The 24,648-nt window shown below is 43.7% G+C and overlaps 1 protein-coding gene across 5 annotated transcripts in view; it reads right to left on the bottom strand.

Annotated features, from left to right (window-relative positions):
- Nucleotides 1-24,648, bottom strand: part of LOC148016774 (cilia- and flagella-associated protein 251-like) — a 250,920-nt gene that overhangs the window by 104,332 nt on the left and 121,940 nt on the right. For all 5 annotated transcript variants that reach the window (XM_087663990.1, XM_087663991.1, XM_087663992.1 and 2 more), the window contains exons 4-7: nt 22,098-22,191; nt 21,862-21,956; nt 21,686-21,775; nt 21,312-21,481 (exon numbers count right to left, since the gene is read on the bottom strand). In XM_087663990.1, the coding sequence (XP_087520116.1) occupies nt 21,312-21,481; nt 21,686-21,775; nt 21,862-21,956; nt 22,098-22,191 (449 nt within the window). The remainder of the gene's footprint in view (nt 1-21,311; nt 21,482-21,685; nt 21,776-21,861; nt 21,957-22,097; nt 22,192-24,648) is intronic.

The following is a 24,648-nucleotide window of genomic DNA, read 5'->3' as shown; positions in this document are numbered from 1 at the left end:
TGTACACATTGACTCTCACAAAATAAAATGCACAAATCACATTCCATCTGACAGCTGATACTATTCCACAAATCAAGTTCAATCCTAACACAAAGCTTGACATTAGAGACAAAGTGGCAAGTGGCAACCATGGAGGCATCATCTCTAGCATACCAATTGGTGGGTGACACACCACCAATGCACACACTTAAAGACATGATACAAGCAGCTCTCATAGGCAACCTAGCAAGAGTTACAAAAGTAACCCCTCTAGGGAAAGGGTGCTTAAGGTTCAGCACACCAGGGCAATCTACAACGCCACTTGCCACTAGCACATTAGGTGTTCGGACTATATGACTGCTTTGACTGATGGATTGAGGGCATAGACTATTCTATGCTTGGACATGGCACAACTATCACAACACATTTTCCTGGCCTCAATGAGCACTTCCTCCCTAATTGGAAGATCTTTTGGGCATGTGATCTAGTGGGATGGGACCTTTACAAATGTAGTGGCGGAGGGATAGACTCAGCATCCATCAGTCAAGGTGATGGTCTACAGTTTTACATTGGAATCCCTTCTTGAAGCCATCAAGATTCCATTGGTGTAGGGAGAGTTTGTGCTTCAGACGATATACTACACTAGCCTTCCAAGGCAATACTTTGCTTGTAGGATGATAGGCCACCTTGCAGCGGCAGATTGCCCTAGGATGCAACAAAGGAGACAAACTACTAGGCCTCACCCAAACTCCTTTCAAGACAAGGGGGGAGGGCCCATGCCTTAGAGGAGTGAGGAACAGTAGAGGAGACAAGCCACTAGACAAAGGAAGAGACAGAGACAGAAACATTCATAGGAGCAGCAGTCCAAAGAGGCCATTATGCGTATGCTCCCCTCTCTTAGGCCAAAGGTGACGAGGGACAGCCCCTTCAGTTCATCAACAATGTCATTAGTATACCCCGTACCCCTAACACATGGGATTGAGTAGCCAGTTCACATAGCCCCCACCCAAACTCCTTTCAAGACTTTTTGGATTGCTCTTACTCAATCTTTACCCCCTATTGACCACTGAAGTGTAGGTGGGGATTTTAACATGGTTGAGGCACTAGAGAATAAAATGGGCAGACGTGTTGACATTATGAGAGGAGGAGAGTAGGTAGCCTGGGAGGATTTGTATTCCACACTAGGGGATATGACCCTTGGTTCATGGCCGAGTCTAGAAGATCTTCACATTCTGTAGAGTTTTGCAGACAAGATAGCACAATTGGGGCTAGGACCTTTTCCCAATTGGACAAATTTTATATTAGATGACTGGGCCTGTAATAAAGGAGGTCTAGTCCGTATTGTTCTGAGAACCACTTCCTTGATCAAACGGTACAACTAGTGCTTACGGAGGGAGCCACAAGAACCGCTACTAGTATTGTTGGAAACTAGACCAGCTATGGAGGAGAGAGAAACAAGTGAGTAAGAGTAGACAGTGTGTTGAGAAACTATGTTGAGAAACCACTTCTCCAATTTACACACTTCATTTAGGGTTTCGCACTAACAGCCCCAAAAGGGGTTGGTGTCCACATTTTGGCCATTTTTTCAGTGCGCGCCTACACAGTGGTGCGCCACCCTAGACAGCTTATGCCTATAAATAGGCAATCACTTCATTCATTCTCACCACTCTTCAATCATTCTCCACCCCTCTTCCTTCGTCATCAAACACCCTTCCCTTCTCTCACCAACCCCTTTCATTATCCTCACACCCCTTCAGGAGAACATTGCAGTTCATGGCTCATGGCTGCCTTTGTCTTTCCTCCTCTCTGCTTCAGGCGCCCTGCTTCATCATCACGCAATGTCACCACCTGCATTTGGCTGTCTGAACACCTTCCCTTTGCCTAGCATCAATTCCTAGAGGCTAGTGACAGCTTCCCTCCACTTGGCATCAATCCTACACAACTAGCAACTTCTCTTCTCCACCAAGCAACTATAGTTTGCTTGTGTTTAGGGTTTCCTCTACTTAGCGTCAATCTCCTTTTGCTAGCGACTGGATCTACCTTGCATTTTTCATAGAGGAGGTCCCTACAATTTGCATTTACCATCATCAGACAACATCTACTATCTAGCAACTTTTCATATACAAGTGTCAGCTTTTTATAGTTCGCGTTTTCAGCATTCTAGGCACAGGTACTTGCATTTGCAACCTAGCTTACTCCCCAACATTTGAGGATTGCGTTTCGCTCCCTTGAATGCTGGGATTATCTTCCTTATCTCCAATGGCATCAGAATACTGTGGTTCGCTCTCTCGACAATTGTCCTTCACCTATTAGTGATTACTTCAATGGCCCACTATCTGAAGGACTACATTTCGCTCCCTTCACTATGCAGATTCTCATAGGTGCTACCGCCTAATTCACACAGGGGACAATGCAATTATCTTTTGAGCTTTGGCTCTACTGTATCAGCTTTTCTTCTCATAGCATGATTCACTGCATCATCAATGTGTTCTTGTGTTTCTGAGTTTCTCTTCTCTCTTAGCGTTTGTCATGCACACTTTTTGTTTCTCCCTACAAACCCTACTCTCTCTCCAGTCTCTATCATTTTTTGTCATGGTATCAAAGCATACCCATTTTTTGACATGGTATCAAAGCCAGAGGTGCTCGGTGAGCCATAAATGTATCAAAGAAGGCAAAGACAAGTTGCAGATTCGACATCATCTACTAATTTTCCCCCTTCATTTCTGTTGAATCACCAGGAGACAAAGATACCCTTCTCTTCCTCTCCCACCTACCCATCCACCCTTTTATAGGTTGACACTCCAGTGCTATGACATCTCCATAGGCAGATGGACAAACCACTGAGTGCTCCTCTTCTGCATCACCACACCTACCACCAATGCTTGCCGACATGAACATTTGCTCCCTAGACCACTGGAGTATCTGCGTCTACCCCGAGGCACTCATTGTGCTAGCTCTCCCTTCTTTGCCACAAAGTTTATCTTGCATTGGCTTTCAGATTTTAATACTCTAGGCAATAAGACACATCCGATGCACACTAAGCCCTTTCGAGCTATAGGAGGATCGATTGGTACCGCGGCCTCCTTGCAACCACCGCAATGTGCTACAAAGAATGCTTCTACTTTTTCTAGGGTTTCAAAAATGCCACCTCGACAATCCACGGTTCTGCAATCCGCTCCATCAAGAGACAATGACTGTTCAATACCGTACCCTCGATAGTCCGCTCCTTCAAGAGATAGTGGCTGTTCGACAGCTTCTATTACTTTGGCTCCGCATTCCGCTCCATTGAGAGGCAGTGACTTTGGCTCTGCATTCCGCTCCATTGAGAGGCGGTGACTATTGCCCACTCTTGGCTCTATGTAAGCCTCATCTTTCCCCACCCTCAACCACTCAGGTTCAAGAGGCCACCTCTGGGAGTTCTTTGACATCTTTGACACCCCAAATACCTTCTTCAGCACGACCGATGGCAGTTCCTTCGTCATCAGATGATTCAAAATCCATGATCCATGTGTTTTTAGATTCCCTGTCTCCACCCCTTCAAGTGGATATTGCGGTTCGCGGCCTCCTAGGTGCCTTCGTCTTTCCTCTTCTCTACTTAAGGCACCCTGTTTCTCACCACCTACTTTTGGTTGTCTGGACACTTCCCTTTGCCTAGCGTCAGTTTCTAGAGGCTGGCAATAGCTTTCCTCCACTTGGCGTCAGTTCTACACAGCTGGTGACTTCTCTTCTCCACTAAGCAACTACAGTTTGCTTGCGTTTAGGTTTGTCCACATAGCATTAGTCTCTATCTGCTAGTTACTGCATCTATCTTGTGTTTTGCACAGAGGAGGTCCCTGCAATTTGCCTTTGCCATCATCACGTAGCAACTACCATCTGGCAACTTTTCCTATATAGGCGTCAGCTTTCTACAGTTTGCGTTTTCACCATTCAAGGCATAGGTACTTGCATTTGCAGCCTGGCTCACTTCCCACCATCTAAGGATTGCTCTTTGCTTCCTCAACAATTGGTGATTATCTTCCTCATCTCCGACAGCTTCAAAGGATTGTGGTTCACTCCCTTGACAATTATCCTTTACCTAATAGTGATTATTTTGGTAGCCCATTGCCCAAAGGACTGCATGTCACTCCCTTCAGTGTGCAGATTCCCACAGATGTTGCCACATGATTCAGATAGGAGAGACAACCAACTAAAACATTGGGTACTACCCATAGAATTGGCAAATTCTAACACCCTCTGCATGCCAATGTGGTGGAAGTACAAGAAGATCAATCACCAAGTTAGCAAGTTCAAGGACTTTTGAAAAGCCTTAAACTTCTCATGAGGAAGTGCTTTGGTGAAAATGTCTCTCTAATATAATGGTAATGTACCTCAATGTGTTTTTTGTGAGCACAAAACACAGGATTCCATGCCAATGCAATAGCACTCTGACTGTAAAAAAGATGGGTGTAAGATACTCCAAGGAAATCTATAGATCAACCAACAATCTATGCAGCCATAGGCATTCCACTGTTGCAGTGAATGCTGCCCTGTACTCAACCTCACAAGATGAGGTAGCCACTGTAGGTTGTTTCTTACTTAGCCATGAAATTCATGAACGGGCCAAAAAGAAACAGTGTCCACTAGTAGTTAGTGTCTGAATCAGCAATCCAATCCCAAGTGTTGTGAGCCTGTAAGTGCAAGTCCCCCCTGCCCCCCCCCCCCCCCCCAGGAGAAATAATAAAGCATATGATTGAGTGCCTTGCAAATATCTCAAGATCCACTTGACAACTTGCCAATGTACTGTTTGGGGCTGCGCATAAACATGCTCACGTGAGATACTGCACACTATATGTCAGGACGTGTGTTGCAAAGGTAAATAAGACATAGCAAAATTAGTTCAGTTCAGCTTTGAAACCTGCAATATTATACTCTCTTGGTCCAATGAGCAGCATATCATATCTCCATATAGAATGATAACCAACAGGTTTCCCCCTTCATTCATAGTGTAGAGAATGGGTATAGTTGGACTATTTGTGAACCCAATGCTGGCTAAACAAGCATCAATCTTAGCATACCATACATAAGGAGCTTGTTTTAAACCATAAAGAGCTTTATGCAACTTGCAAACCATGTGCTCTTTGCCTTTCACCACAAACCCTAGAGGTTGTCACACATAAACATCCTCATGTAGGTCACCATTCAAGAATGCCATCTTGATGTCCAACTAATATACCCTCCGACTATAATTTGCAGCCATTGCAATAACACACCTAATTGTAATCATACGAGATGGAGGAGCAAATGTCTCCTCATAACCAATGCCCTAGTCAGCTCCTTTCTTAAGAAGGCTAGGAGCAAGAGAGGTCTTTGAGAGAGAGAGAGAGAGAGAGAGAAATAAAGAAAGAAAGTTATATTAACGTCTATGAAAGGCCAAGGTGGCCTATGAGACCAAAGTGTTACATACAAAATTTTTGGAAAACTTTCCAAGTCCCAATAAAGCTACCATCTAATGCTATGAAAAACTAATTGGGTAGGTACAAGGTGGTATATAGGCTGGGTACATTGAGAGAGAGAGAGAGAGAGAGACCTTTTTCGTAATTAATACAATTACCTTTTACAAGAAAGAGAGAGAGAGAGAGAGAGAGAGAGACCTTTTTCGTAATTAATACAATTACCTTTTACGAGAAAGAGAGAGAGAGAGAGAGAGAGAGAGAGCTCCTAAACCTCATTGGCAGATAGATCTCATTCGGCACGCGGACTTGCTCCCTCGGGAGGACTTGCTTCCTTGGCATATGGCAATTTCCTCTGGGTCTTTGCCATGATTTGTGTAACTTTTTCGTGGCTCAGTACTGGGATTTTACACACGTTGGCCTCGAGCCCTCATGTATTTTATAATCATGTAATCATGTAAACTTGTATCTTTTTTTCGTAATTAATACAATTACCTTTTACGAAAAAAAAAAAGAGAGCTCCTAAACCTCATTGGAAGCACTTCAAAGGATGGAGTCAAGATGCAGATGGGTGGCCAAGACGATGCATACAGCCAAAGCCAAAAAAGATACTATAAAGAAAGCCACTTCATAAGGGCTTCTTTCTAAACATAGGTATGGGATACGATGAAGTTTGAACAAATTTCTTTCTATTGGGTTTCACTCATGCCTACGCTCACAGAGAAGTGTTGGTGATCAGTAGGACACTAGGGCACTTTTTACTCTCTGTACAAGAGGTTTTTTCCCCTGGATTTATTATCTTTATTTATGTGCCTATGTTACACTTTTTGAGCACTTATCGTGTTGCACAAACTTCAGGTGTAAACATCCTCTTATAACCCTAAGATTTAAGGGTTGTACCTTCTACTTTCATTCTACACTTTTTCAATTGATCCGGGTTTTTTACAAACCGGATTTTTACCACAAAATTTGGCCAAAACCCCTATCAAGAGCCTTACCATATCACTTTGGTTTTACTCTTCAAGCACTAGGTATGCTACATTGCTTCTCGATTATGATAACTCTAGCAAATGGGGGGAACAAGTTCTTAGGAGGGATATCAATGTAAAGGGTAAAAGGGATGGTTATCTTAGTGAAGATGGAAATGGATTACACCCAGGAGTTGAGTGAGTGCATAGATTTTTCAAAGGACTAGCCTGCAACTAAACATGGGTTCCGCCTGCATCACTAAGATTTGGAATCTATCACCATCATTAGAGGACACCACAAACTGGATTTTTACCATAAAATTTGGCCAAAACCCCTATCAAGAGCCTTACCATATCGCATTGGGTTTTTTACAAACTGGATTTTTACCACAAAATTTGGCCAAAACCCCTATCAAGAGCCTTACCATATCACTTTGGGTTTACTCTTCAAGCACTAGGTATGCTACATTGCTTCTCGATTATGATAACTCTAGCAAATGGGGGGAACAAGTTCTTAGGAGGAATGTCAATGTAAAGGGTAAAAAGGATGGTTATCTTAGTGAAGATGAAAATGGATTACACCCAAGAGTTAAGTGAGTGCATAGATTTTTCAAAGGACTAGCCTGCAGCTAAACATGGGTTCCGCCTGCATCACTAAGATTTGGAATCTATCACCATCATTAGAGGACACCTCACCCCAGTACACAAGTCAATGTCCACATCATGATGTTATTTGGATCTTATACAAAAGCTTACAAGCATAGACCCCTTCTGTCACATGCTTATATGTATTTATATATATATAAGGAACTCAAATCAAAGCAGCTTTTGGAAGCCGTTTTTTATAATCTCAATAACTCCCAAGGGAAAGCGATTTTCAAGAAAATTCCCGTATTGCCCAATCGGTTTCGACCTGGTTGCGGAAAAAACTTTTTTCATATTCTTCACCGATTTGAAGTTACGAAGGCGCAGACTGCTAGCTACATGTAATTTTCTTCTCTCTTTCACCACATCAACTTTCCATTCTATCCCATGGAAATGTAAACAATGACAATAAGTAAGAGAATGACAAGCACATGAGAGCACTCTAGAATACCCTCATGCTAGTCCATCTCTTTGAGGTAAGCTATGAGTGAGTTCTTTTATTATGTAGCATAATGGCAAGCTTCCTCTACCTCTTCTCCTCTTATCTCCCTCTCCTCTCATCTCTCTCTCTCTCATACTCTAATATAGTGTCTAGTACATATATTCTCTCTTGTGAAGTTGTATCTTGGTTCTTTTGATTCTCTTTGAGAAAATGGATGTCCTAGCCCATCCTCCTTTTGGCTAGGTAGTGCCTCTCTTTAGTTCTCTTAGTGAGGATTGGAGGTTGGATGGATAAGAGGCAACCCATTCATCATTTCAGCCCTCACAATCTATTGCATTGGGTGTTGTACTTTACTCTCCATACTGTCTACTCCACTCTCAACTGAGCTTCGATCCTCTTCATCTCTCACATTTGGTATCAGAGCTCAGTATACAGCTCAGTCCCTTCTCAGAGTACAGCTTAGCTCAGCTCAGCCTTTCAGCTAGAACAATCAGTTTCCGGCTCCCACCAGCCAAAGGTCTGCAGCTCTAGAAAGTGCCATTGCAGCTCCACCCTGCGCCAGCTAATCCGCCAACAGGGCCGCTGCCTTTGATCAAGGCTGTCCCTCTACAACCTGCGCCGCCCGTCTGGCCTGTCACTTGCGCCGCCTGCGCTCAATATTGTAACCCGCTAACGCTCTGCCTGTATCCAACGCTGCTGCATCTGCCTGCAGTGCCACTAGCGCTCTCCACTAGGACCCTCTATGCTCCACCCCTGCGCGCGCCTGTAGCCCGCCTATACAGCGCTCCTCTTCTGCCCTCTGCCTTGCGCCACCTTGTGCCTCAGTCCGCCCGCCTATGCCTAAAGCTCTGCCTCCCAGTGACTAGGGCCACCCGCCTATGGCCTGCAACGCCTCTGCACTTTTGACGCCCAGACCACCAATCTACCACTCGTCCATCACCTACTCAGACTGCTCGCCACCAGCTCAACTAGTTTTCGAAGCTTTAAAAAAATTTCAAGAAAATAAATATTTTTTTAAATTCCAAATTTATCTCTAGAAAAGGGGCTTTTGCCCAGGCAGGCACAGTAATCTGGATACGTGTCTAGGACACAATTGATGCAAAAATTTCTTAGCAAACAAGTTAAGAATTATGGGGCTTTTGGGTTTTGTGAAGACATTGGTACATGCAAAGTAGTTTCAGTCTAAAATAGACTATTTTTTAGCATTTTGAGGCAAGAAATTTTGAGGCTTTTGTTTTTACAATGTTCCTGAGCATTGAATGCACCTTGGACTGCGTGCATTACAGACAATTTTTTTTTCCAAGAAAAGAGAATTCTATTAATAACACCTCAGAGAAAGTCCCCCTAAGGTAATACAAAGTGCAAGAAACTCTGTGAAGAGTAACTAAGTACATCATAGATACAATGGTTGTGTAAACAACCAATCTAGTGGGCTAAGGTGCCAAATCATCTAAGGGGTTGTGTGAAAGGTGTCTGAATCCCAAATCCTCAAGAAAGCCTCTCTTTTCTTCCTCATCCTCTCCGAGCTGCCCAGCAACCTCTCCCATCTCCCACGGAGAGTATGGACTATCTCTGTCCAAATCCTCGAAAAAGACTCCCCAATGGGTATATCATGAAGATCAATGACCCGGCTACATCTCACAGCCCATATATACCAAGCTATGATGCTGGAAATCAGCTCCCATCTGTGACAATGCCCCTGAGTCCACTGTGTCTGTGAGTAGTCTGGGGTAGGAATTCTGCTCAGATGGTGTCCAATGATGAGAAAAGAAATGCTCCCCTGAGTGTCCTCATAGCCGCATGCTGGACCTTTGTCTGTGACCCAAGCTGCAGCCCCCATGTCGCCACCATGGACTCTACTGTACCATGGAATACTATCCTAAGAGCTCTCCTCCAAATCTCTTGGGCTCTAGGACAGTCCCAAAGGCAATGTCTCTGAGTCTCCTCTGGCTCACCACATCGTGTGCAAGCCGTTGGGTCCCTGCCATATCCAAGCCAAGTGCCAATTGCTAAAGTCCTATGGGCTAGAAGCCATAGAAAGAGAGATATCTTCCTAGGCCTCAAGCTATCATGACAATCCCATAGGCAATGTCTCTGAGTCTCCTCTGGCTCACCACATCGCGCGCAAGCCGTTGGGTCCCTGCCATATCCAAGCCAAGTGCCAATTGCTAAATTCATATAGGCTAGAAGCCATAGAAAGAGAGATATCTTCCTAGGCCTGAAGCTGTCATGTAGCCGCCTCCAAAAGTCATATAGGGACTCATCTAAGACTCCCTCTCTATGCCGATGAGGGATGGCTGCAGGCTGTGCTCTAATCTTACTCATCTGTATCCTCCGTCCCGATCTAGTAGTGTTGCCAAAGAAGGGGATGTCGGATGGCCTATCAAGGAAGGGATCCCTCCACACTCACTCTCTTGGATCCCACTGAAGTCTCTGTAGAGGCCTCCTCTAGTATGCCCAATATCTCCATCCATCTATAAGACAAGTGGTTGGGTCTGGATCTATGTGCCATTTTCTTTGAGAGTGAGCCACTACTTTGATTCCCTGCCTGGAGCAGCCATTGAGTGCTGTAAGGTCAAGGTCCTCTCGCTGGAGGCGGCCATCCTCCTCAATTATGAAAGTGAATGTCCTGTCTCTGCTAGATGCAATGACTGCTAGAAGGATATCCCCTCTAGAGAAAAGACCAATACAAAGTCTGAGAGGAAGCTGTTTCAGTTTGCCAATTTGGTGGAACCCCTTCCATCACAGCCTCAATCATAGCCCTGGCTCCCCTAAGACCATGTAATCTCTGCCTTTGGGTCTCGTGTGGTAACTCCTGAAATGCAAACCACTCCCCCACTAATGTAGCGACCTGTAAAGAGAATCTCCCCCATGATAAGTGTGTCCGCTGCCCAATGGTGTGGCTTGACTCTGATCTCAAATAATGATTAAAGAGAAGAGGCTATCTCCTCTTCTCTTCAATAGTAATCGGGGGGAGCTAGTGGAGCCCTAGAGATACAGATCTCCAAGGTCTAATAATGGCAGCTGCAAATTTGACCTCGAAGCTCCTCCCTAAATCTCTGGTGCTGATCTCCTGAAATCAGTGAATGGTGGGCTGCCATGGTCCTCCTGTATAGGTGTCAAGTCCTCTAGCCTCCCCATCAGAAGTTTCTTCCAGGGCTCCTCACCTAGAAGCAGACCCCTGACAATGAGCTTGACCAATAAGGCTTTGCTCTGACTATCTGGGTCTGATCCCCAATCCTCTTCTGGATCTAGGCTGTATGATGACATCCCAAGCCACCTTTGCTTTGGTTGGACTCCCATCTCCTCCTGACCAAATGAAGTACCTGATGAGGCATTTCACCTAGCCAATACACGACCTAGAGAATGCCCAACAAGAAGTGATGTACAACATGATCGCAAGAAGAACTTGGTTGGCAACCACTACTCTTCCTGCCAATGAGAGTCTTGCCGAGCTCCAATACAAAAGCTTCTGTCTAATGCTCAAAAGGAGGGGTGCTAGCTGCTGCTCTGAGGTAATGTCAATCCCTACATGGCATCCGAGATATCTCACAGCGGTCCCACGGGGAACCCATGTGAAATCCTCATGTAGTCGCCACTCTGGCTGTCTAGTGTCGCATATCCAAAATCCCAAGGATTTGTGCCAATTAATTAGTGCTCCTGATGCTCTGCAAAATGTCTCCATGACTGTTACAAAGGCTCTAAAGTTGCCCTCATTCCCATCCAAGTAAACTGTTGTATCATCAGCAAACTCCACATCAAGAAGCCCCGCAAATTCAAGGATGGGTAGCCTGATGCCTCTGACACCTGTAGATCTATCTCTCAAGAAGAAACTCATGGCCTCTGCTACAAATAGAAACAAGAATGGAGCAAGTGGACATCCCTGTCTAACTGATCTATGGATGAAGAATAGAGAGCCGCTACACCCTTGACTCACTGCTCTGGAAAGCCCATCCTCAGCATTGTGCCCTCCTGGAACTCCCAATCCACGTGATCATATGATTTCTCAAAGTCGAGAAGGAGCACAATAAGGTCTTGCCTCCTAGATCTAGCCAAAGCTGTGGTCTCCCAGAAGGTGAAGGTGTTGTCCAAGATGTTGTGCTCTCAGACGAATCCTGTCTCAGTGGGGTGTATAATATCTGACATCAATGGTGCCAACCTGAGACTAATCGCCTTTGCAAGGATCTTATAGGCAGTTCCAAGCAAGGTGATCGGTCTCCACTGTGTGATCTCCAATCTATCTCCACTTCCTTTCGGGATAAGATGAATCAGCCCCTCAAAGAGTCTCTCTGGCATAGTCCCTGATGCCATAATCTCCTAAAAGGCTGAGTGAAGGCCTTTTTTGATAAGATCCCAGTAGCTCACAAAGAAGGATTTATCTAGTCCAACTCCTCTATAAAATGGGCCATCAAATTTCTGCTCATCCTGTCACTAACCACCCTCTGCGTGCTTTGCCAAACTGCTTCTCTATCTCTCTCATATCCAGGGGGTCTAGTGGTGGATCCTAGTAGGGATGTATAGTATTGTGTGGCCACCTATCTTGCCTCTAGAGGGCCCTGTGCAATGGATCCATCAGCTCTCCTGAGTCTCCGAATACCTTGTCTAGAGTGTTTAGGCCCTGTGGTGCGGAAAAAATCCCTATTAACCCTGTCCCCAGACTGAGTCCCAAAAGAGGCTCTCGCATGAAATATGTACTCTGACCTAGCTTCCTTCATGGAGTCAATCTCTGCCCTGGCAGTATTCATCCTCTCAACTATCCATCTGCATCCTGGCCGTCTCTCCTCCTCCTTCTGTAAGGCAACCAATGATGCCCTAGCAGCTCTTTCCTTCTCTAAAAGGCTTTGTCTCCTCCTTGTGGCCTCCTCTTTGAAGAGGGAACTCATCTCCTGTAGGCTGTCATCCAAGTCACTAGCTGCCCGTCCAGCTGAGAAGGGTCTAGATCTCCAACAATGTGTGATTGTTTCTCTAAGATCATCCTCATAAAACAAGTGCTCTAGAATCCTGACACTAGAATGGGGTCCCCCTACTCTCTCAAGAAGAAGTATTTGAATCAGTGAGTGGTCCGAGAGGGTCATACCAGGTATGATGCCTATAAGGCCGCCTCTGTCACAAGCCCAGTCATCCACATAAAATCGATCAATCCTGGAGAAAGTCCTAGCTCCTATCGCCCTGTCTCTCCTGGAGAACTGAAGTGAGCCTGTGGTCCTACCAAACTCTGTTGTGAACCTTGGGTCCTGGCCTCTAATCTGGAATAAGAACTTCTCCCAAGCAGCCTGCTCTCCTCCCCTAATGATTTCTGTGCATCTGCCTCTCCTGTCCTCAAGAGCCTCCACCATGTTAAAGTCACCCCCTACCATCCAAAGAACAACCTATGGTAGAGACTGACTGAGGGTGGTCCAAAACTGTCTCCTGTCTCGTTGGCCATTTGGGGTGTAAATGGCCAACAAACCAATGAGTGCCTCCTCCACTCTCACCGAGACCCACATGACTCTCCCTGGAATCAGAATACCCCAGCCCTATACCGATTGAGTCCACTTTTCCCCAACACATATACATACTCCAGCTTGTATCTCGGTAGCACCTACAGCAACTGCCTAGTAAGTGTGACTCTGACCTGACAATAGCTCCCCACAACATCGGGATATCCTATCCACCGAAAGATGGTGCTCCTGCAACATAAGAAAATCAATCGATCCTCCTACTGGAGCTCTGTGCAGATCTTGTCACATGAGGCTCCCTGCTAAAGTGACGACCTCCGAAGCCTCGTACATTCCATGAGAGTATCCTCATGGAGTGTCTCAACCTCTCGGACCGGCATGGCTATACAGCCCATGCCTACCTCTGTTGCCTCCTAGTATATACCCGATCATGTGTCCTCTCTGCTATCTCTACTGCGGGGTATAATGGAGGGAAGTCCTCAGAGTAGGCATCTAAGTCCTCTACCTCCTGCTCACTGTCTTGGGCTATCACGGCCTCCCTTGCGTGCTATGTGTCGGGTACTTGAGATGGGCTAAGCTTGGGAAGCTCAACCTAATGGAGCAATGGTCTAGGGGACTGTGGTGTATCTAAAGCCTATTGTAGCTCCTGAGAGGCTACTGGTATCGCTGCCTCCATGGGCTGAATCACATCCATCTGCAGTGCTTCCCCTATTGGTGGTTGTGGGACCTTTGGCGCTTGGGCATCCAAAGGAGCGTCCATGGGAGCAGTGGGAGGCTATAGTGGCTCTGCATGGGCTGACGGCTTGAGGTCCCTGATCATTCTCCACCATCTCAGCTCTAGGCCCTGCTGCCTTTGCCTCTCACTTGTTAATTGCAGCAAGATATTTATTGTAATTTCTGGAAATTTTGAAATTTCCAGGTTGGTCTAGCTAGGACATTGCTCTTTTGCTCTTTTTGGCATTGCTTATCATAGAAAATCAAGGAGGTGATGTATTTACCTATGCATCGAAGGAGGATGGGTTGGATTGTAACAACTATTCACTGTGGTCCTTCATGATATTTGCTCTTTTGCTCTTTTTGGCATTGTTTATCATAGCAAATCAAGGAGGTGATTTATTTACCTATGTATCCAAGGAGAACAGGTTGGATTGTAACAACTATTCACTCTTGAAATGCACTTATTGAGAACCAATCTATGTGTAGAAAGCACATAGCTAAGGAGAAGGAGTCAAGGATGTCTGTTTCTCATGCTCCTTCCACTGTTATTGAGTCAGTGTCCTTTGTTGCAGAAAAGAACTATTGTTTTTATACATGCAGTTATGACTCTTCTTGGGCTGATAGAGAATTTAGCTCTATTGAGGATGCCTGCACATGATTTTTTGACAGTGGTGCTTCTAGGCACATCACATCTCGCAAAGATCTATTTGCTTCTGTCGGTGCAGCCCCAATTGGCAAGTCTATACAGTGTCCCTCAATGTGACATACCTTGTTAGAGGTATTGGGGAGATTGTACTCACGGCCATTGATGGCTCGCCATTGATGGCTCTATTCTCCACCTACAGGATGCTCTGTTTGCGCTAGGTATAAAGAAGAATTTGTTATTTATTTCTTCTTTAGCATGGTGTGGTCTGCAGGTCACCTTTGATGATGACAAATGCATGGTGCGAGATAAGGAACACATACTTGACTAGCACTCTATGCCATAGGTTATATGAGCTAAATGCTCTTTCAATTGACCTGTCAACATATTTAGCATCCACTCTTACTCCTACTATGTTACAGGCAGAGTTATGGCATGCTCGCATGGGGCATGTAAACTATGGTAGCTTGATGCTTTTATAGTGTACCCAAATACTAAATGGATTACCTCTCTTGGAGAGACCTCTTGAGCACTTATGAGAGAGATATATTTTGGAAAAAATGCATCGGTTTTCTTTTTCCCGTGATGTTGCTTTTAGAGCCACAGCCAGATTACAGTTAGTGTACTCAGACAAAGTCATTGCGTGGATGTTACTATTTTGTGACTTTTATTGATGACTTTACTCGCTTCTGTTGGCTCTATTCTTTAGTGAAAAAGTCAGAAGTGTATGATGCATTTTTGGCTTTTGTAGCACTTGTTGAGAACCAATCTAGCTGTAGGGTGAAGACTCTTTGTTCCGACCGAGGGGGGGAATATATGTCCTCTATGCTGAATTCTTTTTTGAAGCAAAAGGGCATTGTTCATAAGTTTACTATTGCTTATACTCCACACCAGAATGGGGTTGCAGAGAGGAAAAATCAGTCACTCATGGAGATGGCCAGATGTATACTGAAAGCAAAGAGCTTGCCACACAATTTTTGGATGGAAGCCGTTATGTGTGCTTGCCATGTTTTGAGCAAATGCCCCACCAAAGCATTGAAGAATATCATGCCTTTTGAGGCTTAGAACAGTCGGAAACCTTCCGTTGGGCACTTTCATACTTTTGGATGTCTTGCATATGCACACATTCGCAAGGTACTTAGAAAAAAGTTGGATAACAAGGCTGTCAAATGCATTTTTGTGGGATACAACAATGAGAGCAAAGGATACAGACTATATGATCCTCTCTCTAAAAAGGTATTTGTTAGTAGGAATGCACTTTTCAATGAAAAATCATAATTATCCCTTGCTGGTTTTGACACATATTAGGCTACCAGTGATGTATTTGAAGGGCTTCTACCCATTTCATTTGGTGATTCAGCTGGAGTTTCAGCAAGTGAACTTAATGTTCAGCCAGCTGCTCCATTGGAAAATGCACAAAATCAGTCAATGGCTGACCTGAATATTCAGCAAAGTGTTGAATCTGAAATTCAACAAGAGCTTGTGCACTGTCAGGAGGCAAGACAAATGCCTAGATGGTATTTACAGACTATGAAAGATAGTCATTTGGATGCTCCCATGGCTGGTCGTACTAGAAGGCAAGCTCGTATACATGATACTACACATACCATGGAGTTTGTTATGGCAGCAAATACAATTGATGATGAGAAGCCTGAATGTTTTGAGGATGCACAACATAGTGTGCATTGAATGGCAGCAATGCAAGCGGAGTTTGATTCCATCATTGAGAATCAAACATAGGATTTAGTGTCTTTGCCTATTGGGAAGAAAGCCATTGGAACAAAATGGGTCGACAAGCTGAAAAGGAATGCAGATGGATCCATTGACAAATATAAGGCCAAGCTTGTAGCCAAGGGCTATGCATAGAAGAAAGGCATTGACTATGAGGAGACATTTGCTCCTACCTCCCGCATGACTACCATCAGGTCTATGGTTGCTTTGGCTGCCCATTATGGATGGACTATACATCAGCTAGATATAAAGACTACATTTTTACATGGGGAACTTCATGAAGACGTATATGTACAATAGCCCATTGGCTTTGAAGTAAAGGGATCTAAACACTAGGTTTGCCGGCTGAAAAAGGATTTATATGGCTTGAAACAAGCTCCTAGAGCTTGGTATGCAAAGATTGATGCCTTTTTACTCAGCCAAGGGTTCATAAACAGCTCATCAGAGTCTACTCTTTACGTATGTAAAGAGGGGGGATACATGCTAATCATTTGTCTATATGTTGATGACCTTTTGCTTACAGGGACACATGTTGATCAGAATTCAGAATTTAAACAAAATTTGCAACAAACTTTTCAGATGTCAGACTTGGGGCCTTTGCATTATTACTTGGGCATTCAGTTCATACATGATGCTAGGGGTATCGGTTTATCACAATCAAGATACATTGGTAAACTCCTTGAAAAGTTTGGCTTATAGGATTGCAAGCCAATCTGTACACCAATGGAACTTGGATTGAAGCTATCATTGCATGATGAAAGTGATTTGTTTGATATACAAACATATGCTCCAACAGTTGGATGCCTTATCTACCTATGCAACACTAGGCCAGACATACAGTTTGCAGTTTCAGCCCTAAGTAGATATATGCATCAACCATGCATGTCACATTGGCAAGCTGTCAAGCATATTTTCGATTACTTGCAAGGTACTAGATCTCTTGGATTGCTTCATGCCAAGGGGGGACCACTGCACTTACATGCTTGCAGTGATTCTGATTGGCCTAGTGATTATGATCCACGTCACTCCACTAGTGACAATTGTTTCTTTCTTGGCTCATCTTGCATACCTTACCTTAGCAAGAAACAGTCCACTGTTGCCACATTGTCATGTGAAGCTGAATACAAGGCAGCTTTCACTACCACAATTGAATTTGTATGCTTAGACGCTTGCTAGCTGATTTGGATATATCTGTCACGGAGCCTACTCCTTTGTTCACTGATAGTCAAAGTGCCATTCCAGTGGCACGGAACCCAATGTTTCATGCACACACAAAACACGTTGAGATCCATTATCACTTTGTCAAAGAGAGGCTACATGCAGGAGATATCAACCTTGTCTATTGTCCTCCCACCAGTAATGTGGTAGATATCTTCACTAAAGCTCTTCCTCGTGATAAATTTGAAGTATTTCGCAATGCTTTAAATTTGATCTCTTTTGGTGGAGGATGACCCTTGTATTTTGATCACTCTTCACTCCAGGGGGGTTTGTTGGGTTTCACTCATGCCTACGCTCACAAAGGAGTGTCCGGGATCAGTAGGACACTGAGACACTTTTTACTCTCTGTAGGAGAGATTTTTTCCCCCGGATTTATTCTCTTTATTTTATGTGCCTATGTTACACATTTTCGGACACTTATCCTGTTGTACACACTTCAGGTATGAACACCCTCTTTACAACCCTAAGGTTTAAGGGTTTTACCTTATACTTTCATTCTACATTTTCTCAGTCTATTGTATTGGGTGTCGTGTTTCACTCTCCACATTGTCTACTCCACTCTCAGCTGAGCTTTTCGATCCTCTCCATCTCTCACACTTTCTCACTACGTCGAAGAGGCTAAGGGATTGATTCACCTCATCCCAAAAGGCCATTGAAACAAATTGGAGATCACTCAGTGGAGACTAATCAATTTGCTTATCGTGTTGTACACACTTCGGGTGTGAACATCCTCTTATAACCCTAAGGTTTAAGGGTTGTACCTTATACTTTCATTCTACACTTTTTCAATCTACTGCATTGGGTGTCGTGCTTCACTCTCCACACTGTCTCCACTCTCAACTGAGCTTCGATCCTCTCCATCTCTCACACTTTCTCACTACGTCGAAGAGGCTAAGGGATTGATTCACCTCATCCCAAAGGGCCATTGAAACAAATTGGAGATCACTCAGTGGAGACCGATCACTTTGCTTGGAATAGCATATAAAATCCTAGCCAAAGTGATCAATCTCGAGTTCTCTCTCTTGATGCCAAACCTCATTCCCTCTACCCAAACTCGTTTTGTTCGAAAGCGTAGCATCCTAGATAATATTTTCACTAGGTAGGAGTCCACAGCTCTTGCATGATCCAGGAGACAAAATCTCATTGTTTTGCTTCTCGATTTTGAGAAGACCTATGATAGAGTTCATTGGGAGTTTCTAGAGGGTACTATGCTAAGGATGGGTTTTCCGGAGCAATGGAGAAAAGGTGTATCGGCTCTCTACTCATCCACTTATAGCCAAGTCCTTATTGGTGGGCCTAGAGATGCTAGATGCAACATTCAAAGATCAGTGAGACAAGGATGACCCCTTGCACCTCTTCTTTTCTTCTTTGTTGTCAAGACCATGAGCTCCTTTTTGAGGGATAGAGCTACAAGTATCTAAGGAATTGGAGTTCCCATCCTAGAGTTTGAGGAGCTACTGAATGTAGACTTTACACATGATATAGCTACTTACCTAGATGAGAATGAGGAGAATTTTAGGATCTGTCAATACTATGGAGATCTATTGTAGAGCTTCAAGATCTCTTACCAATTAGCACAAATCCTATGGATTTTGGATTTGTGACACTTAGCATCTAGATTGGAAGCTATGTGAGGATTTCACTTGGGTTCCCTGTAGCACTTCAACGTGAGGATTTCACTGGGATCCCCTACAGCAAGATTGGAAGCTATGTAAGGATTTCACTTGGGTCCCCTACAACACTTCAATGAGATACTTAGGCTGCCATGTAGGTATTGATGTTTCTTTAGAGCAACAATTGGCACCCTTACCACTCAAGATAAGACATAAGCTATTATACTGGAGCACAGCGAGACTATCTCTAGCAGGCAGGGTGGCAGTGGCAAACCAAGTCTTGTTAGCCACTATGTGATACATAACTTCTTGTTGGACCTTCTCTGATCATGCATTGGCTAGGTGAAGAGACTCATCACGAATCTCATTCGGTCTAGAGGGTATGGTAGCCCCACAAGGGCTAAGGTAGCTTGAGATGTTATCATTCCATCTAGATCTAGGGGTGGGTTGGGGATTATTGACCTAAAGAGTTAGAGAAGAGCACTAATGGTGAAGCTCATTGTGAGGGGCCTCCTTCCAAGAGAGGAATGATGAAAGAAGCTACTACAAGACCATTGTTCCTGATCAAGGAGGACCATGGCAACCTAGCGTACATTGACTATTTCAGCACATACAAGCTACAAGGCTCGGGAATAGTTTTGAGGTCAAATTTGCTGAATCTATTATATGGACATGGGGATCAATACATGCAAGCTTCACCAAATTGACCCAAACACCACTATTGAAGAGAAGTTGAGGCAGCCACTTCCCTTCAACCAGCTACTGAGGATGACGAGAGACCACACCAATGGAGAGAGGGCTTTCCCATCTTGGTGAAGGTTCTCTTCAACCAGCTACTAAGGACAGTGAGAGGCCACACCAGTGGAGAGAGGGCCTTCTCATCTTGGGGGAGGTTCTCTTCACAAATAGTTTCTACTATGGGGGAGTGGTTTGTCTTTCTTGAGCTGCCAATTCATATACAAAAGGAGAGACTTCAAGGAATTAGGGGGGCAAGAGCCACAATAGAGAGCATCATAGAGGTGGTACCCTCGTACCCCTAGAATGGAGGACTAACACAAAGACTTTGTAGACATGAATTGGGTGCTTCATCAGAGGAGAGATCCTTCTTGCAACAGTAGCCACCAGCGGAGAGTGTGTGTTTACTGTCTCAATAGAGATGGATAGCAGACTTCTGAAAGGAACTAGATTAGTCAAAGTTCATAGGATGCTCTCAACAAAGGATTAAGAGTTGTGGCTCATTGTGACAAGACTTGGAACTTAGACCCAAATCCTCAAACTTTTATGATAGATCAATGGACACATTGGGCATACAAGAAGAGGCCACTACACGAACTTCAGTGGGACCATGGAGGGTGGTTATGGAGAGATCCATTTGCAGAGATGCTCGAGGATGTGCCCTTCTTTGGATATACCACTAGGCTGGGGAGCAAGATACAGATGAGTAAGACCAGAGTGGTACCAGCTGCAGCTCAGAATCGGACTGCCCACGGTATATCACAGCCTTTCCTTACAGACTTTTGGAGGAGATTGGAGGACAGTCTTAGACCAAGAAAGATCTCACTCTTTCTTTGGTTACTAGCACATATGAGTTTGGTAATTGGCACATGGCTTGGCTATGGTGGAGACCCTTTCCCTTGTGCTAGATGTGGGCAGCAGGAGGAGACAGAGCAGCATTGCATGTGGGATGTTTAGGGCCTCAGAAAGTCTGGAGGAGAGTGCTTAGGATGGTGTTTCAGTGCACTGCAGACTCTATTATTGCTAAGTGGGGGGTGTTTGCTTGGGTCACAGGCAAGGTGTAATGGTAAGATTCTGTTCTTGTTGTACAGTATCACTGGAAGGTGGTTAACAGCATGGAATGTTATTTCTGTACAAGTGCTGCTGGAATTGAGGACAATTGAAACATACAATGGTCTGATGACAAAATTTTAATATTGCCTCACTGGTGCATCCTGACATCTCCTCCAGGCTTCATTGTGTGAGAATTGCCTCAATACTGTACCCCCACATCCATTCCAACCAGTAGGAACATCTTTTTCCAGTAAAACCTCACCCCCACTTATTGAGACTTGCACGGCCTTTCTCAGTGGCCTGGATGACCTGGCACATTATCTGGTAATGATCAGGCACAACAATGACAAAGGAGAAATATACTAATGGTGATATTGCAAATGAGAGGCATATGAGAGGCTAAGAATGAAACTCCCTAAAGGTGATTTATACTGGTGTTGGGAACATGAAACAGAAAAACTTCTTAGGCCTTCTTTTTATGCAGGGTGCATTTTGGGCCATTTGGATAGCCAAAAATTAGTTAGCCTTCAAACTTCACTTCATAATCACTAATAACAACCTGAAGCAATTAGGCTTTATTACCACCATTTTAGCTCATGAAATGCAGTGCCTTAAATTGAGCGTCTGCTTGACCTAAGTAATTCACTCAAATCTAACATTTCGCATGGTAGCTTTAGAAAGAAAAGAATATTCTAGGTACCGTAGTCCTTGCCAAACAATTACTTCTCCAGACACCATTGCAGTGATGGCAGAATCACTGTTTGGAATGAAAGCAGAGGCAGTAAGTTCACAGATGTTCCGTTGTATCTCATTTGTCTTAGTCACGGCTTCTTGACGCTTAATTTCTAACTGTTGAAAGGCTACTGATTCCTGGGATAAAATAGATGAAAATGAAACTTAATTAGAAATGGAGCTTAAGCAACCTAGCCATCAGGAAATTCCTTGACAAATTTTAGCTCAAGTTAGAGATGTGCAAGGTAGCCTATTTGCAACCACATGAACCAACACATGCAAAGGCACAGCATTATTGTTCTTTATGTAGAGGTATTCTAGCAGTATTGCAAAGGGAGCAACCTGCATCTTCAAAACTCTCCAGAAAAATACTGTCTCTTTCCCATTTGTCACATACTCTTCTTGATCATCCTTGTTGATATGTAAACAGGTCTGGAAAATTGTTTACTTAGGATTTCAGAGAACATAAAAGTGAAATATATATTTTAGCTGCAAGGATTGCAAATACAAAGACCTACCTGAGGATCTTTTGAAACCATTGTGGTGCTGGCAATCAATTGGCAAGTTGCTGTTTTAATATGCCAAAGAGAAAGTTTTTGTTTCCTGTTTTTCCCTGTTAGCAGAAACTTTTGTTAAAAAAAGAGAAAGACTTTTATTTATTGACAGATAGAGAAGGATACCAAAAGCCAATTTATGTTTTCTATGTACCATACTTTTGAAAACAAAGATTGATTCAACAACTAGGGCTACCAACCAACTGAGCTCAAAGTCACAAAGTATTCGCTGTCCTTTAAAAAGTCAATCGCAACTATTCCACCAGTGTCAACTTGAGATATGGAGCTGAGTACCTGCCATGTTAAGCTGAATGGTGTTTTGCCTTTCTTTAAATAAACATGTTCAAAGCTCCATTTGACATAACAGCTCACTTTTCTATGTCAATACGAAGAAAGAATTCATTATAATATATAAAAATTCCAAAAGGAGAAAAGCAGCTATAATGGTTGAGTTCTCACAGCCTCTTAGAGCAATAAATACAAACAGCCACTAAGGCAAGGTACAGTGCCCCATGTAGGGGGCTTTCTTTCCAAGCTGGACAAAGAATCCTTGCAGCGATCTTGCAAGATGCATCATTTTGATCTTAACATGTAGGAAGCACATGATCAGGTAAATTGAAGCTGTACTGAGAATTTCTAGCTCATAGTACCCATTGGTGTGAAGAGCCAACAAACCCACCCCAAGTGATGCAGCACAAGTTTGGGGGTGCTGGAAGCCAAGAGAACACATGTGAGGCAGATATAGAGCAACATAAGCAAAACAATGACGCTGCTGCATACAGAGTGTATTGAACAGAAGAACAAGAAGAGATGAACTTCGTGGCAAAGAACTTGGGAAAACAAAGCATGAGAGTGTATACAATCCACGTAAGGTGTGGGCAACCATATGAGTGCTCCTAAACTCCCTCTCTCCAACAGGATGCAATGTGCCAAGATGATGTAAATGGAGAAGGAGATGGAGAATATAGATAGTCTGAAATGGAGCCATAATGTGAGCAAGCTGGCTAGCTGCCAAAGAAGCCAGGAATATATGTCAGCCAGCATGTAAATGATCCACCAGTAACTTGCAAATGTGCCTTCTTAAGTGCCCACAAAGATGCCCATACAACCCATTATCCATACCATGCTAATACCCTATCTCAAATCATGAGTAACAAGTAAAATGAAATACATCGTGATGAAGACCCACCATAGAAATCATAACAATGACAATCAGAAAGGACCATGGATACCCAAGTAGTCAGTGATCAAGCGGTAAGCCACCACCAAGGTGCCTTGAAAAGACACTGAAGTCTAATACCAATCTCAATCATACCAATGCTCTAGGATTTGTATCTTCATTGGTGCATGTAGAAAGCCATGGTCAAGGTCCACCACACACTTGCATATAGATTAGGCTAGCATACCCCACCTTCACTATCCACTCACACTCCCTCTCTAGCACTAGAGAGTTGTGAGGGATAGATGACACCACTAGGGCCAAAAGACCAATTCCATCGTCATCATAGCCTAGGCTAGACAATCCGAATCTGAGAATGATGAAGAGTTATGGATTCCTTGCTCTTCTTCTCCTTCTACTTCCAAAACATTGCTAGCTTGCAACCTAAGCTGGACAACCAAATCTGAGGATGATGAAGAGTTAGTGAAGTCCTTGCTCTTCTTCTCCTACTTTTGCAACACCGCTAGCTTCTTGTAGTCTTTGTAGAGGTCCCCTTCTTTCCACAAAAGTAGCATTATTCCTTGTTCTTTTTCTTTTTTGTGTCAACCATCTCTTAAGTAGCCAAGGCTAAATCATGATAGCTGTTAGGTTAGGATTCAACAGCATGCACACACTCACAGTGAACAAGCAAACAATGAGAGAAAAGAGGTTGGAAGGTCACATCCATGATGTGAGAATGAAAATGAAAGCACAATCCCTAAGGTACTAAGTACCACACAACCCACTGACGGGTGTTTGCATAGGGAAAAAACCCTTCTCCAACTAGAAGGTAAAAAATGCTCGTGGATAAGGGACCATTAACACCAGAATTACGGAGGAACACAATACGTGTAACAAACCCTCTTAAGTGAAATGATGTGAACTAGACAAGGAATAGGCAGATCAATCCCCAAATGGTATCAAGCCTAGAGCCTTGAGAAAGGCTTTAAAATTCTATCTAGAGAAAGCTTTTGTAAACACATCTACTAACTTGTCCTATATACGAACATAAACCACGTTGATCTCCCCTACATGGAGCCTCACTCCGACATAATGATAATGCACCTCAATGTGCTTAGTGCGAGCATAAAAAGGATTCCTCACAACTACCATGGGACTCTGACTATCAATATAGATAGGAGTGGGTAACTACTGTCCCAATGTAGCTATAAATGTTGCCTTATATTCAACCTCATAGATAGATGTGGCCACTATAGACTACTTCTTTCTTACCCAAGAAACAAATGAATTACCAAGCATGAAACAATTACCACTAGTGGACACCCACATGTCAAAACAACTAGCCCAATCACTGTTTGTGAATGCATGCAAGCAAAGAGAAGTGCCTTCAAGATAGAAAAAACCCAATCTCTAAGTGCCTTTAAGATAGCGAAAGGCACGTTTGACTACTTATCAATGTATAGTACTAGGACTGTGCATAAAGTGTGCCAATTGAGAGACCCCAAACTGAATATTTGGCCATGTATTACACAAATGCAATAGACAACCAACAATCTATTGATAAAGAGAAGCATCAAATGGATCTTCTACAT

This window comes from Lygodium microphyllum, chromosome 23, assembly GCF_053477565.2.
Source record: "Lygodium microphyllum isolate KBCC chromosome 23, Lygodium_microphyllum_v1.1.10, whole genome shotgun sequence".
Taxonomy (NCBI): Eukaryota; Viridiplantae; Streptophyta; class Polypodiopsida; order Schizaeales; family Lygodiaceae; genus Lygodium; species Lygodium microphyllum.
The sequence above is the reverse complement of the archived record's forward strand: the minus strand, read 5'-3'. Positions and strand labels throughout refer to the sequence as shown.